Consider the following 19,166-nt stretch of genomic DNA (forward strand, 5'->3'; position numbering starts at 1 on the left):
ACTACTAACCTGATTTGGTTGCACACTAGGTGGTGGCATGGTTGGCTGAGGAGTGGACTTTAGCTCTGATGTTATGTTCTTACTCTTTCTCTTCCCCCTTTTACTAACTCTTGCACTAATAGTTTCCTACAATGAAAAAATTAAAATAAAAAATTCAAACTAATAAACTAACCTGATACCATTATAAACCAATAAACTAAAGAAATTTTGAAGCTACTAACCTGAGATGGTTGCACACTAGGTGGTGGCATGGTTGGCTGAGGAGTGGACTCTGGCTCTGATGTTATGTTCTTAATCTTTCTCTTCCCCTTTGTATTAACTCTTGCACTAACAGTTTCCTACAATGCAAAAATTAAAATAAAAAATTCAAACTAATAAACTAACCTGATACCATTATAAACCAATAAACTAAACTACTAACCTGAGATGTAAGTTAGAGACACAAGTTAACCAAAAGGGAAAACTTAACCAAAAAGGAAAACTTAAAGGTAACTGACAAAACATTTACTTACATATTTAGCTGGTGGCACTAAGTTGCAACAATTTCTCATATTATGGCCAACTTGAAAACACCTTTGGCATACAATCTGCCTCCCCTGTCTGCTAACCTTGGTTCGATTTGCACCTAGCTCACCTTCTTCATTTTTCCTATTCTTTTTAGGCCTTCCTGGCATCCTTCTATCAGCAGGTGGCAAGCAAATAGAACAAGTGCTCTTTGGCCATTGCATTTCACCAGTCAAGGGTTGCATATAATGTTGGTATGCCTTGATATAATACTCCACTTTATACCAATGAGCCATATAATCTTCTGGATTTAACTTCATGTAATATATGGCTGAAATGGCATGTTGACAGGGAATGCCATTTAACCCCCACATCCTACAAGTGCAAGTTCTAGCTTCTATATCAAGACATTGTGATTGGGAATAGCTTTGAGGTTTTCTAATCTCAACCCACTATAAATGGTTACCTAATTCCTGGCATCATCCTTGTTCTTTTCAAGTTTTGCCCTAGCCCTTGGACACAACACATCATGCCATTTGTTGTATATAATTCTCTTTTTATGCATCATTTCCATACATTGCAATCTTATATCCTCTAGTATTGCAATTATAGTCTTCCCTCTTGCTTCTCTGATTACACCATTATATGTCTCACACATGTTATTCTCAACTGCATCACTACAAGGCACAAAAGAAAAGAAAGCTCTAGACCACCATCTTAGATCTTGCTGCTCAGTCAAATATTTGTTTAGTTCATCAGACAGCTTTGCTACCTCTTCCATGGTAAGATCAAACTCCTCGGGAATGCTTGCCTTGGTAGCTTGCCAAAACAAACTCTTGTAAATTGCACCTTGTAATTGGAAACATTTTAAATTTTAAAATTTTTGTAATTTAAAATTGCTTGGTAAAACAACAATTGTAAAAACAAAAACACATTTACCTGGTTGTCTCTTCCTCAAGTTTGTATAGATATGCCTTGCACAACATCTATGGCCTGCAAATGGTAACATCTCATTAATGACTTGCAACAAACCTTTTTGTTGGTCAGTGATTAGAGTCAAACCAACACCATGGGCAATTCCAAGGTCATCAATCAACAAATCAAGAAACTATCTCCAACTGCTTGCATTCTCAGCTTCAACAACAGCCCAAACAATGGGAAACATTTGATCATTGCTAACCCTCCCAACTGCAGTAAGAAGTTGTCTTTTGCAGTACCCCTTTAAAAAGCAACTATCTAAACCTATTACAGGTTTGCAACCTTCCACCCAACCCTTCTTACATGCATAAAACAAATGTACATTCTCTTAAAAATAGTTTGAGCTAATCCTACAACTTCATCTACATCTATTCTCACTGTACTCCCTGGATTCCTCTTTAATATTTCAAAACCATAGCTCCTAATTTTGGAATATATCTCAACCAAATTCTTTTCAATGTCTCCCATACACTTTCTTTTAGCCTTGAAGCATATTGTTTCTGATACATTAAACTTGTAAGTTTACAACACTTCAAACTTGAAATCACTTAACTTCTAACATGGATTACTAATGATTCTATCATGATAAGCTTTAGCCAACCACTGAGAGTTAGCAAGCCTACTGTTCAAGTTCCTTGAACATTTATGCACATTAACAAGTGTCTTGATTTGGAAACTTTCTTCATTCTGCATAGGACTAGTCCACACAGTCTCCAAGGACATTCTCCACCTTCTGGGTAGCATCTTGCTTGCATCCTACTTGCTTTGTTGATATACCACTTAATTGGGCACCCACTAGCAACAGCATAATCTTTCAAAGCACCTTTCAGTTCATTTCTATGACCAAACCTCATCCCAACTTCAAACTAAATCTTCTTTATCTCAGTCTTGGTATTAAATATTGGAAACTTGTTCCTATTTCTAGCTGCCAACCTAGGCCTGATCTCATCCTCTTCATTACTAACCTCAGGAATATCATGATCATCACTACTAGCATAATCAGTTTCATTTCCATCCACCATTGGTGCTAATCCCTCAATACTTGGACCACCTCCATCAATTGGAACATCCTCAACATTCACATTGCCATTCAAATTATCATTGACATCCTCAATAACTTTTGACTTCTTCTTCTTCTTCTTCATACTAACCAACTGTTGTGTTCTTACTTCAAGCAATTCTTCATCCACATCACTTAAATGATCTAAACTAGTAGCATCAGACTGATCAGATTCATCCTCCATTTCTACTACAGTCTCAGATTCATCACTACTCAAATCCTCTTCTATAATAGGGCATTGGGACACAGCTTCATGTGTTCAATATACACCTTAACTACACCTGTTCTCCTTGCATACTCAACCATCTCAATTATCTCTTTGTCACTAAGGATTTGGTGGATATTATTATGCAAAACTCTACCTTGAGGTGCCCAATACATGTTAGATAAATTATGTATATTCAAATAATCCTTCACTATCCCTTAAAGTTCAAAATAAGAAATCCTATCAAAGTCCAGCTCTGTGACATACTCTATTATACCAATGTAATTTAGCATTGGTGAGGTTTTAAATCTCCCGGAATGGTGGAATTATATCATCATACTCTCATGATTAGTTTCCACTGAAAACTAAATAAAAATGATTTCAAATAAAATAAAGAACAAACATTATTATATCAAACCTATACAAATAAAGAACCACCAATAATATTATATCATTATAGGCCATATTCTATACAAATATCGAAATGAAACACAAAGAAAAGTAATAATAATGTAACTTAGTTGTTTAGATAGTTAAACTAGGTTTTCTTTCAACAAGAATTTCCACAAGAACACCTGAATTTCTTCAGACGAGGGTTTGTGAAGTTAGGGATTTCGAAGGGAGATCAACATCAGGACTTTGAGAAAGCAAAGTTCTTGAAGACTCATGTGAGTGAGAGTGTGCGTCCTTCATTCTCGTTTACAAATTTTAGATGGAGACTCACGTGTGTAGCGCATGGAGACTCACGTCCTTCATGCGCTACTTAGGTGGAGACTGAGTTGCCATGTGTACGCATTATGTCTGCCAAATCATCAAATACATATACATACTTCACAGTATACATAGACGGTACCCATTTTTGCAATATTTGAAATCTACGGTACCCTATTTTGCAAAAAAAAGTTCAGTACCCATATTAATATTTTTTTTTTTTGTCGGTGCATACTTGAGACATGCACAAACAACAGTGCATACCCAACTTTGTGTATATCAATTTCCATATGCACAAACAAAACATCTCCACACAAGTAAATGCAAAGTATGAACAAACAATTCTTTATGACACATCTAATTATCAAACACAACAACTACTCACAAATTTTATGCAATGCGTAAACTCAAATTCCCAAATTCCCAGAAACAAAACAACTACAAAAACGTACTCCATTTGCATGATATGTATGCACAATTGTTAGTGTATACCATGGATTTTTATTTGAAACTACAGTAACACACATCTATGCAAAGTAGTATGAACAGTTAATCTGCATCACTTCCTTCTTGTTGATCGAATTCAATTTCTCCATTTCCATCTTCTTCTTCACCATTATCTTCGACTTCGATTTCTCAAAAACCAACAACCATTTTGTTGTTGTCTTGATCTTAAACTTGAAATTTGTTGTGAAGAACGTCATTTAAATTGAGATTTGTTAAAAGATTTGGGGGTTTTTTTAGCGCTAAGAAAATTAGAGATTGCCGTTTTGAGAGTTTTTGAAGCGAATGAGTTTCGGGTGTTTGTAATTAGTTATTACTTATGAGGGATATAATTGTATTTTTGTGGGAGTTGTGGGGTATTTTAGTCCTTTAAATATAAAGTCAACAAATGTCCTTGAAAGTGTTTTTGAAATGTTGGTGGTTTTTTTGGATTTATTATTTCAGAATAAAGTCCTTATCGGTTCTTCCCCCTTTTTCAACAGGAGATAAATTCCCATTATAATAGGAGAAGGATTCCCGTTTTAATTGGAAATGCTAAAATTTCTCTTTTCAATAGGAGAGGAATTCCCATTTTAATAAGAGTTGATTGATGACGTGGAATTTTAAGAGAGCTAGAAAAATACCCTTGTGGAGCTTTAATATTAACTAGAAAGTAGGCCCGTGCATATACACCGACTCTTTTAAAAACTTGCTAAACAATCATAACTATACATATATAAATTTTCTAACAAATCGTGATTCCTGTTTTCGTCACTAACCCGTTTTAATTTCCTAACAAATTGTTTTAATCAAGTCTTTAAAACCCGTTTTAATTTGTCAACAAATTGTTTTAATTAAGTTTTAAAAAATCATTTTTTAATTGGAGGAGTGATCATGTTTTAATTTGGAAGTGTGATTCCCATTTTTAATAGGAACAGGATTCCCGTTTTAATTAGAAGTGCTAGATTTATTTATTTTTCAATAGGAGAGTAATTCCCATTATAATAGGAGAATGATTCTCATTTTAATTAGAAGTGCTATAATTTTTCTTTTCAATAGGAGAGGAATTCCCGTTTTAATAGGAGTTGATGACGTGGAATTTTAAGAGAGCTAGAAAAATATCCCTTGTGGGAGCTTTAATATTAATAAAGTTTTTGACCCGGCCATATGGCCGGCTCTCTTTTAGATATCACAAAAAAAATGAAAACTTTACTATAAAAAAAAAAAGTGAAGCAATCAAATCAAGCATAAACATGTCTGTCCTATTAAAAACACCTTTAACAATCACACTTTATAGATAACTACATCAAGCACATTCAGAAAGACAACTCTGAAAGACCCAAGTAAAATCAAAATACAAGTATACAACCTTATAAACCATGATAATATAACCTGGAAAAGTGATCATATAGCACTCCTCTTTGAAATAAGCAGTTTAACGGAAGCATTCTCATATCCAACAATCAACCTGACACCTCCTCGTGGTCCCTAATTGTCAAGCGCTACTCCATATTTCCTATATTAGCTCTAGCTTGTGCTTCAATGGAATTCTTGTATGTAAACACTGATTTATTTCAATAAGATTGATTATGCACATTGATTATAATTATTAGGGCGATCAAAACAGACCCAATTAGGCATATCATGTTAGACCCGGAAAAAAAAAACATGCCGGTTATACATTTAATATAGGCATATTGAATTAACTATTAGCTAGTATACACATAATCTTCAACAAAATTTTGAATGAGCTTTGGTTCTCCTAGATCATTTGCCCTCTGCAAAAAGGGTAGACATTTATTCGCTGATAAACTTTCACCACTAAAGCTTTAAAAAAAAAAAAAATGAAAAAATTGGTAAAAGGTTAAATGATGTTGTCATAGCAATCTTCTAGCATTGCATGCTTATTGTTATATGGGTCTAATAGTATTGTAAAGATGGCAATGCACAAAGTTCTTTTGAGATGAGCTCAAGAATAAGGGCCTTACCTAAGAGTCATTAGATCCCAAAAAATAGGATAGAGAATCTTAACGGCGAAAGAATTGCTATTCATTTTGAACATCTTCCTTTTATCTGAAAAATGAATAGCACCCAAAAATTTGTTGAATGGTCAATAAATTTTTTGGCTGATGTGCAATAAAGGCAATTAATTTGAGGTGAACCAATTAAGACATAAAAAAACACCAAGCGATAATACAAAACTATTGTACATAAACACCCCGAATAGTAAATGGAGATTGCCTAAGCTTACCAATCCAATCGAGTTATAAGTGTGTTTGTACTCAATAACTGTTTAAAACAGGTGGATGAATCAAAAGTGAAGAAGAACAATAGAAGTAAAACTAACAAAGAAACTTCATTAGAAAAAACCTTAAAACAAAATTCCACTTATCGCATATCCTAAATATAAACATCTATTTCTTGGAGAACACCTTCCCAGAGGCTACATCCCTTAGAAGAACATGCTAACCTCCTCCTCCAACGGATGAGTAACTTCCAAACATACAGACACCACAAAGCTACACTACAGGCTGCCCATCTCTTCCCAAATTGCCCATATCCATATTCATAAAAGGTCCTCATTGAGAGTATGGACAATATAAGAACCTATCATCTCCAGAACTCCAGAATTCGTTTCAATCCACATTCCCATATTCCTTCCAAGTGTCAAACTAGCAGTTCACACTCGCGGAACTCCAGTTACGTGTACATGTCAAAGCTTTCGCTGCTGGTCTAGACTCTAGACTACCTTTCTCAGTGGCAGTTTTCTCAATGGCAAAGAAGCGGATTGCCCAAGACACGCAAAGGCGAAACGATGATCAAGGTTGATAGCAAGCTTAGCATTGATAAAGAGAAGGATATCATACTTGATAGATTCCAAACTAGTAAAGGTCTAAGAACAATTATGCCAAAACATTCAACAAAAGCCATAGCAGAGTAAACCAATGTTGGTTAGAAGATCCTAGGACAACCATCATACTAGAGAATATCAAATATGGCAATGTCAATTGTCAACCCTTTATAGAAGAAAGATGTTCCCAAAATATTAACAGATTTCCATTTGTGTATTTATCCAGCAATGATAGACTTCTTACTTGTGCATATGTTCTCAAAAAACAGGGGTAATAAGTTTGGTGGTTTAAGAAGAAGACAAGGTTATATTGATCCGTTCTCATCTATCTACAATCCAAGTCTTATATTATATTTATACAAACTATTATCATCTGTTAATGTAGTATATTGGATTCACAACATGAGTTACACTTGGCCACTCTAGAGCTAAGTCCAATGATCACTTTGCAAAAGATTTTCCGAGCGTAATATGTGAAGTCGGTGTGACAGTGTAAGCTAAGTGCAGTGCACTACGCCCAAGGACATCCAATGGAAGTATCAAGTAAAAAAGTAAAAAAAAAAAAAAAAGTCTTTACCCACCCACACCAATACAATTTTGTGTTAAGTTGCCAAATACCATTTTGCTTTGAGTTCATTTGTGTTCCCCTGGGAAACAACTCGCTGTTCGATGATACCCGAACACAGAATCTAGATTGTTATAGTCATTCATCAGTTACAAAATCGTTAATTTTTCCAGTAGAATGTTTAGCAACTGTAGAAAAATTCCTTCATCAATAGTTTCATGCTAGGAAAGAGAAGGTATGGATAAAATGTGTTTGGAGTTTCTTGTAGTGAAGTTTCGAAGTTCAATATTGTTTGGCCTTAGAAATTGGACTTCGAAAGGAACGGAGCTGACTGGTGGGAATTGGAAATTTGTTAATGGAGATTACCAACTGTATGTAGGTCATATATGTTAGAACATATTCCACGTAGTGGATCTAACCAACTATATAGTCATGATACTTGGATGGAGAAGGAAATATAACTAAGTAATTGATAATCGAATCAAAATCTTGACAACAAACGCATGATAAGATACTAAAATTAACAAACAACGTAGTAAAAAGAAAATAAAGAGGTGATCTTACCTTTGTGCCAAACTCCTCGATGGAACAGGTCTTAATTCTCAGTGGTGTTTGATTCGAGTTCGCTAAAATATACAAACAATGCAACAGTAGAAAATGCAACAGTAGAAATTATTTATTGGTTAGCAATGGCATCTCACTCTACCCCATTGAGGTATTGTTCACATTAAAGTTTTCTTACTTCGCCGAATAAGAGATCGTATTCACGAAAAACAGAGTGACATAGAGATTCTTTCGGTGTCTGAGAAGTTTTAAGAAATGCAAAGGTTTTTTTTTTGGGTAAAGTGGCGAAGGGTTTGAGAGGGTTTTAATAATTGAGTTTTTCCACTAAGAAAACAGAAATACGTGGTCATCATTTTCTCGTAGGAGAGTGCCACCTAAGACTAACCACTGTCCAAGTCAGATGTAGTATGCTTTAATATAGAGAAAGGTGATATATAGATATAGATATATTGATAATATAAATATCTGACAGTTCAAAAGCGATTTTCGCGATTTTCGCAGAGCCCATGGGTTTTACGAACCAAAACAAACAACAATGCTATTACAACTGGCGCAATAACAAAATACTGAAATGGAACAAATATAGCCGCCCACTGAAAATTCCTGAGTCAATCAAATCGCAACTTCTTATGTATCTCTTCCTTCCCTGCACGAAGAATTATAAGAAACATAAGTAAATTAACAGTTTAATTAGCTAATCAAATTGTAAAAGGAATTGAAAAAAAGAATGGCTAACTGACTATCAATCATAGGTGAAAATTCAATTCATATCATTGTTTGTCTTCTCCTTTTCTTATTATTACCCAACTGACCAAATAGATAAGCCTATTATATAAGCGAAAACAATTTAGCCATATTGATCCAACCAGGATGAGTCTGCATACAGATGACCACTTTCCGTTATTAGGACCTGGACGTCCAATCCGTCCATCAAAAACATAAGGTACCCAAAATATATACAACTTCCCAGTTCATGGAAAGATATACCAACTCTGGACATATGCACTTTGTAAAGCAAAAGTTTGTCAGATCCTCAAAATTAGAACCCACCACTTCAAAGTAGAAATACCGCAGGTGCCGACTAGCAAAGTCGGTAAAACCTTTGGGTGATGATACCAGAGGCCTGGGGCTCGAACCCCGCCAGCATCAAAGAGTTACTGATCTCATTTAAAACAGATTTACCAATAAAAAAATAAAAAAAATGTAGAAATACTGACTTTAATGCCACCTTGCCAGAGTTCCAAGTGGACCAAAAATATTCAAAACTCAACCATATTTACAAAGGAGAATGACATTCATTACTCCAGTGACCCCGAAGATAGAATTCCAAAATTTGAAGCAAAATTAGTTTAGATCCAGAAATCAGTAAAATTGTACTTACAGACGAGTTAGAAGTCAGGTGTGTGTAGGTTAGCTGGGCAGACTGTAGTATGGGATACTGATAGGTTGGAAACTGAAGAATCTCTTACAGGTGCCTTCAATTTTCTGTTTCCCGTGTTCCTCTGGATATGGTTATAAGTTGGTTTTACAAATGTATATCAGTATGTTGCTGGTGATGATAAAGAACAACTGTGGTCGAATTGGAAGATGGTTGGGGCTACTACAATCATCCCTCATGCATAGGCGGGGATTTTAACGCCACCAGAGTACCAGACACATTGGTGAAAATCGAGGAAGTGGCCGTCTAAATAGAAACATGAGTTCTTACAAGTAATTTGCTAGTAATTTTGGTTTTACGGATGTCAGTCTCTGGAAGGTGCTCATTTTACTTACTATGACCATAAGGTTCAAGCACATACCAAAGAGGTGACAAGTCTTTGGTTTCTAACTGGATTTGGAAATTTGGTAGCGATGAAGATGGTTTTAGGAACGATGTCATTAGCGAAAAGTATTTAACCATCCACAAGTTAAAGCCTTAAAGGAATCAAGGGTCTAAATTATTTGTTAGGTCCAGATATGATTATATGAACTCAGTCCACTGGATGGTATTCTTGGACTCTTGGTGAGACAACAAATCACTACCCATATATATCAACTACGTAGTTTAGACAAATTAAATTGAAACTTTACAACACAACACACATGATAATAAAACTGTTTAGATGTTTAGTTTCCCATGGGATATGTAAAATCTTGCATAACAGTGTATAAGTTCCTGGGACTCTCCACTCATAACAAATTGGGTTTGATTGAAACTTCCAGATTTAATATAGTGTCAAACGGGCTATTTAGTTTGGCCCAAAGGGCTTGTTGTTTACTCCACACGTGACCCAAGTATGTTTGTTCACGTGTGAGGCTCAAGTAACGCCACACGTGAGGGGGGTGTTGAGATGTTTAGACCCACATTCCATAAAGCTATCAAAGTATATAAATTCCTAGGCCTGTTAACTCATAACCAATTGGTTTTGAGTTAGATGTCCATAATATATATATATAGTCCGGATCTTAGAAATATATACTTATTTTAAGTTAAAATAAGTGCGTAAGTAAAACTTCACATAAAAAATGAATTCAAACCAAATTTTTTGTGGCTATCATCTACTCACCATAAACATCATCTCTATAAAATTTCAACTCATTTAGAAATCTCTAACCTAGGAAAAAAATTATTGCAAAAACACTATTTTCTAGACCGTTAGATTTCTTTATAAAGATAACAACAATTTTTATCTAGGTTAGAAGTTTCCAAATTAACTAAAATTTTGTGGAGATGGTATTTATAGTGAGGAGATGATATGTACAAAAATTGGGTTTGAATTCATTTTCTAGGTAAAATTTTACTTAAAATAAGTATGTACTTTTAAGATTCGAATGTATATATATATGGTTAGTAGATCATATCCACAAACTATTAGCACTTAGCTCATCTTGTAGGGATAGAGTCACTCACATTAGAGCTAAGTGCTAATAGTTTGTGGATATGATCTACTAACCATATATATATAGAGGAGAGATAGAGCCACTCCCATTAGAGTCACTACTAAAACATACAAAACTATATCTCATCTACAAGTTGAATTAAGGCCTGATATTTTGTAGACATGATCTCCCCACTATGAATAACATGCCCACCAAATTTCGACTCATTCAAATATGTCTAACCTAATCAAATGTTATTATAAGATCGAAAAATTCTGAACCGTTAGATAAATGTTCAAAATTGAACACTAGTTTTCGCAAGATTGGACATCCAAATAGGATGAAATTTTGTGGGCATGCTATCCATTGTGAGAAGACAATATCCACAAAAAATGGAGTCTTAATTCAATTTGTAAGTCGATGGAGTGGCTTTCGGGAGTGGCTCTATCCATATATATATATTTGATTGCACATACTACAAACCAACACTCGACTGAAGCATGTTAAGTAAGAAAGTAAGGACTAGGTTCAAAGAAAAGTAAAGGTTAAAACATGTGTTGGATATATATATGGTTAGTAGATCATATCCACAAACTATTAGCACTTAGCTCATCTTGTAGGGGTGTAGTATAAAAAGTATGGTAAAATGAAACACGCTCGTATATATATATATATATATATATATATATATATATATATATATATATATATATATATATATATTCTATTGCACATACTACAAACCAACATGGAAGTAGAAAAAGGCTCGACTGAAGCATGTTAAGTAAGAAAGCAAGGACTAGGTTCAAAGAAAAGTAAAAGGTTAAAGCATGTGTTGGCTCACCAGCTATTTCTTTTAGGGGTGCACATAGAGGAGTCAGGTTGACTGAGAAAGGAAAAACAAAAGACTGGCCGCTGCATATGACAATGTCTTCCCTTACTCTACAAATTATCTCCAATCTCTTCGTGCTCGGATCGTAACAAAATAACTCCCCAAGGCTACCAGCAAAAAGAATATCTGAAGTTGGATGAAATGCAAAGACTGAAAACCACGGCGAATGAAATGCCAATGATGGATGTTCGTAGTAGTAGTCGAGGGAGATAGTGTGCTTCACGACCCATTCTTTGGTGTCACCTCTTTGAACGAGCATCCAAACACTCATATTTGAGTGTTTATCGGACCAAGAATAATGGAGAATACCCTGAGACACCCCTAAACACCCAATGAGATTACCTGCTACCACGATATCGGGAAGTTTGATTGCTCGAGAATCGATCTGTTGTAAATCAATTATCACTAAATGTCCAGACATGGATAGGTTATAGAGCAATCCATCTAAAAAAACATAACGCGGGGACCAAAAGGAATCGGTGACACAAGGATCCAAATCTAGATTATATACCGACCACTTGTGAGTAGCTTGAGAGTAAATATTTAATCTTGGATATGAACCTGATATATGTACAATTTTGAAGTGAGGATCAAAGAACAAAGCACCATCCTGAGGGACATGACTTTGAGGTGAATTAGGGATAGCAATATACTGCTCAGTGGAAGGGTTACAGACATAAAACTGCATAGAAGATCGATCAAAGAAGAGGAGCATTCCGTTGCAACAATCGAGTAAACTATTTGGAGAATGATCAAAAGGTAACCTTCTACCAAGACAAGATTCTACCAAAGAGGCATTTGGCAATCCTACCTTTTCACCTAAAGAATTTATGCAAGCAAAACTCCAAGGACCTTTTTCGATTTGAGGGTCAGAGAAAATCCTGCGAGTGTTGAAAAGCAAACCGTACACAGGAGATGATGTTATCTTTGGAATACATATACTAGAAATCACGTTACACCATAACCTAGATACAGATTGGCAACCAATCATATGCTTTATAGGCAATTTGGTTATGATCTCCGCCAATATATAGTCATCTAAGTCAGTGATCCTAGTAATGGATGAAGAAGAAATTGTGGGTTTATGTTTCTTTAATGTGAACATCTAAGAAAGATCTCTTTAGACGAACGAAGTCTGTACCTGCATACACATTCAAACAGTCCAATCAGTGAAAGCCAATATGAGTCAATAATACCAAAATACATGTATCCAAGACCAAAACTATAACCATTTGTGTGTGCATGTGTGTGTGGAAGGTGACGTTGACAAATCTCAGTGACATCCCTAGCAAAAAGTGGGCTTACATAATGAGGACACAATCTCGCTACCATGCATATCGTGTCCATGAAAAAAATACTTCATTTTGATATGCCAGCCTCGTCAAAAGTTGCATTTCATTTTACGACTTACTTAGAACTTTTGAGAGAGAGAGCGTACAGCATAAGAAGCTGCAGTGTGCTGAGATTTGTATGTGGGAGCTAGAGCAGGATTACGATAGCATTGACGGAGATTATTTTTTAGCAACACCTTTGGCCAGACTAATAAATAATTAACTAACTAGTAGACCGCAACACAGTGGGCACCAAATGAAGAAGAAGTTCCTGAAAAATGAAACTGTAAAACCATTGGGGCGATGGCATTGACGAATTATTATAGGATAATGAATGGATCGCCAATTGTATTCACCAAACTAGATTGTCACATTAACACGGTGATAGAGGTGAAATACAAAGGAGCATTGTAAGAAATAAAACGTGAACGCACTCGTTCCAGCTGTTTTAAAGCGACGAAACGAACATAAACAAAGCCTCTACACTCAAATTTGAACTAAGAGACACTTCCCCACTACTTGTTTCTCCTATCAGATTAATCCAAACCAATAAAAATCGAAAAATTCAGCTAATGAAACTATAATTTTTTTTACTTTCCCAATTAAAAAAAAAAAACACGAAAGAGTTAATCTTTTTCAATTAAAGTTTAATTCTAAGAAAACCCAATAATAAATAAACAGAGGAAGTAATTCTAACCTTATTGAAAGAAACCGAATATCAGCACTCCGGAATCATCATACATACAAAATAAATAAATAAAAGGAAAGTAATTTTGTTTGGGTTTCTAAATGGAAAACGGGTTTACATTTTGGTGTGAAATTTGATCTCGGTTTCCTCTTTCTTTTTTATAACCAACACATGTCCTGCTAAAATAGGTGTCGGTAGTAATGCTACAATACAAGCAGCAGTACTGGACTACTGGCTAATGGAACGACATATATCGCAGATGTGTGAAACAACTCGATTTTTTGATGCCCGTTCAAGACAAAAACACTACATAGTACCAACATGTTTTTTTTTTTTTTTCTATTAAATTATTAATGCTCTGGGATGATGAGCTCCTAAACATGCTAAAGGCCTAAAGCTTTATGGAGTTGAAAACCAATGGCTAACCTGTTTATGATACAACGACAATGAGCAATTACCGAAATTTTGGAGAATATACTCGCAATAATGCCTCAAAGCTTTATAGAGTTCGTTTAGACTGGGGGCTATGAACAACTGCGACGATTTATAAAAAGAACCAACCGTCTAATACTATGTTGCAAAAATTTCAACTAGGATAAAAATAGACATTTACAAAACCCATGCATTATTAATTTTCCATCGATTAATTGGCCAACCAAAAGTAAGAAAACTGTGTTCCTTTTGAAACACAATTTATTGGGGTTGGGACAAAGAATTGACTGAATGAATGGCATGCTTTCTCACAACTATCCCGTGAATATGAAACTAGAACAATGATAGGTTTTGTTGCTCCGAAAGGAATGTAGCATTGTCATGGATATTTACAAAAATGTTTTTAGTCATTAAAAGTTTGGGACTAGTAAACATTTAGGATTAGTGTCAATGAAAAAATATCTAACAATACAACTTGTAATATCTAATATTGAAGGTAAACAATCCACCATCCATAGTTTGAACAAGAAAATATGGCTTTCTTATATAACTGATTGGCTATGCAGTCCTAATATGCTAATCTTAGTAAAGATGGCTAGGATTCTTCACGTTAGTTCTGGAGGTATCAGGAACAATTCTTTGTTTCAATTTCCAGGGGCCTTGCTTCTGCTTTGCGTGGCTGCAACATCTATCTCAGCAATTTAACTGTTACCTTCTCATGTGGCAAAGATCCAGATAAACATTGCAGATGCCATGACAATAAACGCTCCACAGCAGTTGGAGGTGGCAGCTTGTGGTGGTGGTGTCAGTCATGGTTATGGAGGTGGAGGTGGAGGTGGAGGTGGAGGTGGAGCATCCTAGCATATCAAAGGTTCAAACAGGAATGGATGGCTGGCTATAAAAAAGAGCGTACGAAGGTAGTCATTTTCTTCTTTTTATGATTTTTATGCTCTTTGCTAAAAAAATTCGTTAAATAGCAAAAAAAAAAAAAACAAACAAACAAAAAAAAAAAAACAAAACCTGTAGGCTGTGACTCTTCTGAGAGCTTCTGGTCATCAGGAATGACATTTAATCTGTAATCAGTTCCTTGAAATTAAGTAAAATTAATAAAACTAGCAAGATGCACGCGCAATGTGTTAGAATAGTTGTATGAACACGGAACTAAAGTAGAAACGTAAGAAACAAGAGCAATGAAGAAACAAGGACAACAACAAGAATCGGAATAACCAAGGCGGGATTAGGTCAGACTTAAGGAAAGATTTCGCCCCTTCCAATGGTGCGAAAAGGCAACAATGGCGCCTTCTTCCTCACAGATTCAATGGTTAACAATGACGACTTTGCACTAGAAAACGGACTATCCTCTGTAACGAAATATAACTCTCTCCGGCGGCTGACAGGAAGAAGAGAAGAAGAAAAGGACTGGTTTGAGTTTTCTGTTTCTCTGAGTTGAGTTTCTAATCAAGTCTCTTTTCTCAATGGACTCACAGTCCTATTTATAGAGGTTAGGAGAAAGAGAGACCAACTCCTAATAGAACACCTAAACTTGTCTTTCCAAGAAAAAGGCAAAACAAGTTTAGGCTATTGGTCAAACCACTACCCACAACAGTAAGCCCAAGCCTAGGCCTGAACCCTTACCCGATGTGGTGGATAACCAATGTGGGACTATCTACTATGCACTAAAGTAGAGAGAACACCATTTGTTCATCTCTCCACTTTGCACACACACACTAGTATTTAGAAATACACAAGAGATTCTAACAATCCCCACTATTTCAAAATACTAACAAATCCCCACTATTTTGGAATAGGATATTACAAAAGAAATGGGTTAACGAAATGCCGAGAGAATCGAAAAACAATGCATAAGATAATCGGTGCTTTACGGGCTTGAACCAGTCATAGGGTAACATATCTTATAATACGTGAAAGTGGTGAATTAAAAAATCTTTGAACCAACATTCCCTTGTAGTAAAATAGAGGACATGCACCCACATTGCTCTTTCATTATATGCCTGTTCTGCGGTGTTGCGCTTTTTGGCCCTTGCGCTGCCTGTGTTATGTGAATGCTCTAGAGTACTTGCCTGAATACTCATAAGAACCGACCCAGTTCTACATTCACGTAGGTGGATATCCATCAAGTGTACATAGCAGTTAAAATACACTATCTCATAAAAATAATGGACTATGGATTCCATTAAGAGTAAAATAACTCATCCTTTTCTCATTGGACTCACAGTCCTATTTATAGAGGTTAGGAGAAAGAGAGACCAACTCCTAATAGAACACTGAAACTTGCTGCTCAAGAAAAAGGAAAAACAAGTTTAGGCTATTGGTCAAACCACTACCCACAACAGTAAGCCCAAGCCCAGGCCTGAACCCTACCCGATGTGGTGGATAACCAATGTGGGACTATCTACTATGCACTAAAGTAGAGAGAACACCATTTGTTCATCTCCTCCACTTTGCACACACACACTAGTATTTAGAAATACACAAGAGATTCCAACACAATGCACGCGATGTTAAAAAGAAATTGGCGAAAAGTGTAAACATAATTTTACTTCGCCATTTTTTATTAATTTTCAATTTGGGTTTTTTGGAAGCTAGCAAATTTTAGGAGAAAGCACACAATTTTTTTTTTGTAGGAGAGTGTGTATGTACGTGTGTTGTGTCTTGAACTCTTAATAATTAGGCCACCTAATTATACGGGAAACCTGATTCTACTAACATGTTGTGACAATATATGAAACTTAAGGATCTCTCGATTAACAGCAGGCTAATTGATTTAGATGAAGTATAGTAAAAAAAAACAGTTATAGAAAGGCACAAAGCAAGGTACGTACAGATTCAAGTATGGAAGAGATTTACTGATGAGTAGGTGAGTAAATGTGCATACCTGTGGTTGGGCTTGTAGCGCAGAGACCCCTTGCGGTGTGCTAACTCTTTCCCACCGATGGGGGACTTCAGACTGAGAGTTCACAAATGCGTAATTGTTTTCCATAAGTAATTACCCGTTATGTTGGCTCTCCATGTGATTTTTAATACCAGGAGGGAAACCTTTTACAAATGATGCATCTTTTGTTGGTGCTAGAGAAACCAGTTGAGGTCCAAAGATAATCGAACTGAACCCATTAATCATATTTTTGACCTGTCCTTAACCAATGCTAATGAAACCCCACTGCTACTTTCTCCGTCACCTCCAATTCCACTACCACCCCCTGACGAAGTCATGTCCTGAACCGAAAAAGTTTGCAAAAGTGCAGTAGAAGATGCATGGGTTAAAACAACCAAGAGAATTTCATTTTTTTAATCTTGCTTCAAAACTAACATGGAAGAACCTAAGATTTGGAATTTGCTTCCAAAAGTTTTAGTGTAGCCACCATGAAAATATTCAAAACTACAACAGATACCGAGGGTTTGAGTGATTAGTAAGAATCCCTTTATCCTCTTTTTATCTTTATTGATAGATGTCGCAGATGTTAGTACCTCTTTTGGCCTGCCTATAAATAAGTGGATAGCTCTTACAGCTTGTCACCCCAAACCATATGGAAATCAATGCAGAATTGCACTTTAAAAGGAAAAGTTTTTGGGATGGCGGATAGCGGACCAGACTCAACTTGCCTTCATACGGACTGCTTAACCTCCGCCCCAATAAATATTAACTTGCAACTGTGTTTGTTTACAACCAAAAGACGATATCAAACCACCATTCTGTACGTGTCAGAGTTGAGTGTGTTGAAACACAGATAGTTCAAGAGATTTATGTGTTCAACATTGTTTATTCTGGACATTTGAACACACCATGGAGAACTCTTCGGCTTTTGTTGCTTCCATGGTAATTAGTGTAGTTATAGTGTTGGGCATTTTTTATCCTCAAGCAGAGGCGCATGCATTTTTTGTATTTGGCGATTCACTTGTGGATAGTGGCAACAACAACTATCTGTTAACAATCGCCGCCGACGCTTTTTATCCATATGGAATCGACTATCCCACTCATCGCAAGTAACCGGCCGCTTTCTCCAATGGACTCAACATCCCCGATATTATCGAAAAATATCTCATTTTTCATGTGCTGCATTTTATATTTTGAGATTCTTTTGATTGGAGTACATTTATAGTTTGTGTCTATACTCTATAGTACGCAGATCAAAGTTAATGGAAGTATTGCTCCATATTTGAGCAAAGGCCAAGTACTTTAGTAATTTTTGTTTTCCAATTCCCTTTTTAGTAGAATTTATTTGAAAGTGCTTTATTACTTAAATTTAGAACTATGTTATATATACTAACACATGCCATAATTATATATGTAAATCAGGGCAGTCAATTGGTGAAGAACCTACTATGTCATACTTAAGCCCATAGCTAACCGGATCGGAGACTACCGGTTGGTGCTAACTTTGCCTCTGCTGGGATTGAGTCCTCAACGACAATCGAATCCAATTTGTAAGAAGCCTCACATTTCAAATTCTAATACCCACACCACCAACCTTATTTAATAATACTAATCCGAAATGGAACTGTACTTTAGTGTATTTACATTATAAATTAAACTTGCTCACTTAGCCAAAAAACCTATCTAATAAATACGCCTTAATGGATGACACACTATTATGCGGGTAAACATAATCGATTGGCCAGCAAATTAAGTATTTCCAGCAGATCGAAAAGAGTGGGTGCACTCATTGGCACCGTTCAGGCCAAAAGACTGGTGAACGAAGCACTTGTTCTCTTCAATTGTGGTGGAAATGACTTTGTTAACAACTACTATTTAGTCCCATTCTCTGTAAGATCTCGCCAATTTGCGGTCCCAGATTACGCTCGCTATGTGATCTCCGAATATAAAGCATGAAAGAAAGAAGAGTTAACAACACAAATAAAAGAAAAGATTGTTGCATTTCCAGAAAAATGAAGACGACAACGTCAAGTATAGCTGCATTTAAACTGGATATTGGGAGCAAATCCACCTTCATCACCAACATTGGTTGCATCCTGACCATACTTCTTTTTTATGACACTCTATGGATAAATTGTAATATAATCATT

The 19,166-nt window shown here is 35.8% G+C and overlaps 1 protein-coding gene across 1 annotated transcript; it reads right to left on the bottom strand.

Moving 5' to 3' along the window:
• Positions 1-8,352: 8,352 nt before the first annotated feature.
• Positions 8,353-13,896, bottom strand: LOC147480212 (F-box protein At5g49610-like). Its single transcript, XM_086578360.1, has 3 exons — positions 13,701-13,896; positions 11,625-12,813; positions 8,353-8,567 (listed from the first exon to the last, which is right to left on the bottom strand). Exons 2-3 carry the CDS (start codon positions 12,775-12,777, stop codon positions 8,530-8,532), a joined length of 1,191 nt encoding a protein of 396 aa, XP_086434486.1. The 5' UTR covers positions 12,778-12,813; positions 13,701-13,896; the 3' UTR covers positions 8,353-8,529.
• Positions 13,897-19,166: the final 5,270 nt, after the last annotated feature.

This window comes from Coptis chinensis, chromosome 8, assembly GCF_015680905.1.
Source record: "Coptis chinensis isolate HL-2020 chromosome 8, ASM1568090v1, whole genome shotgun sequence".
In the NCBI taxonomy this organism is placed as follows: Eukaryota; Viridiplantae; Streptophyta; class Magnoliopsida; order Ranunculales; family Ranunculaceae; genus Coptis; species Coptis chinensis.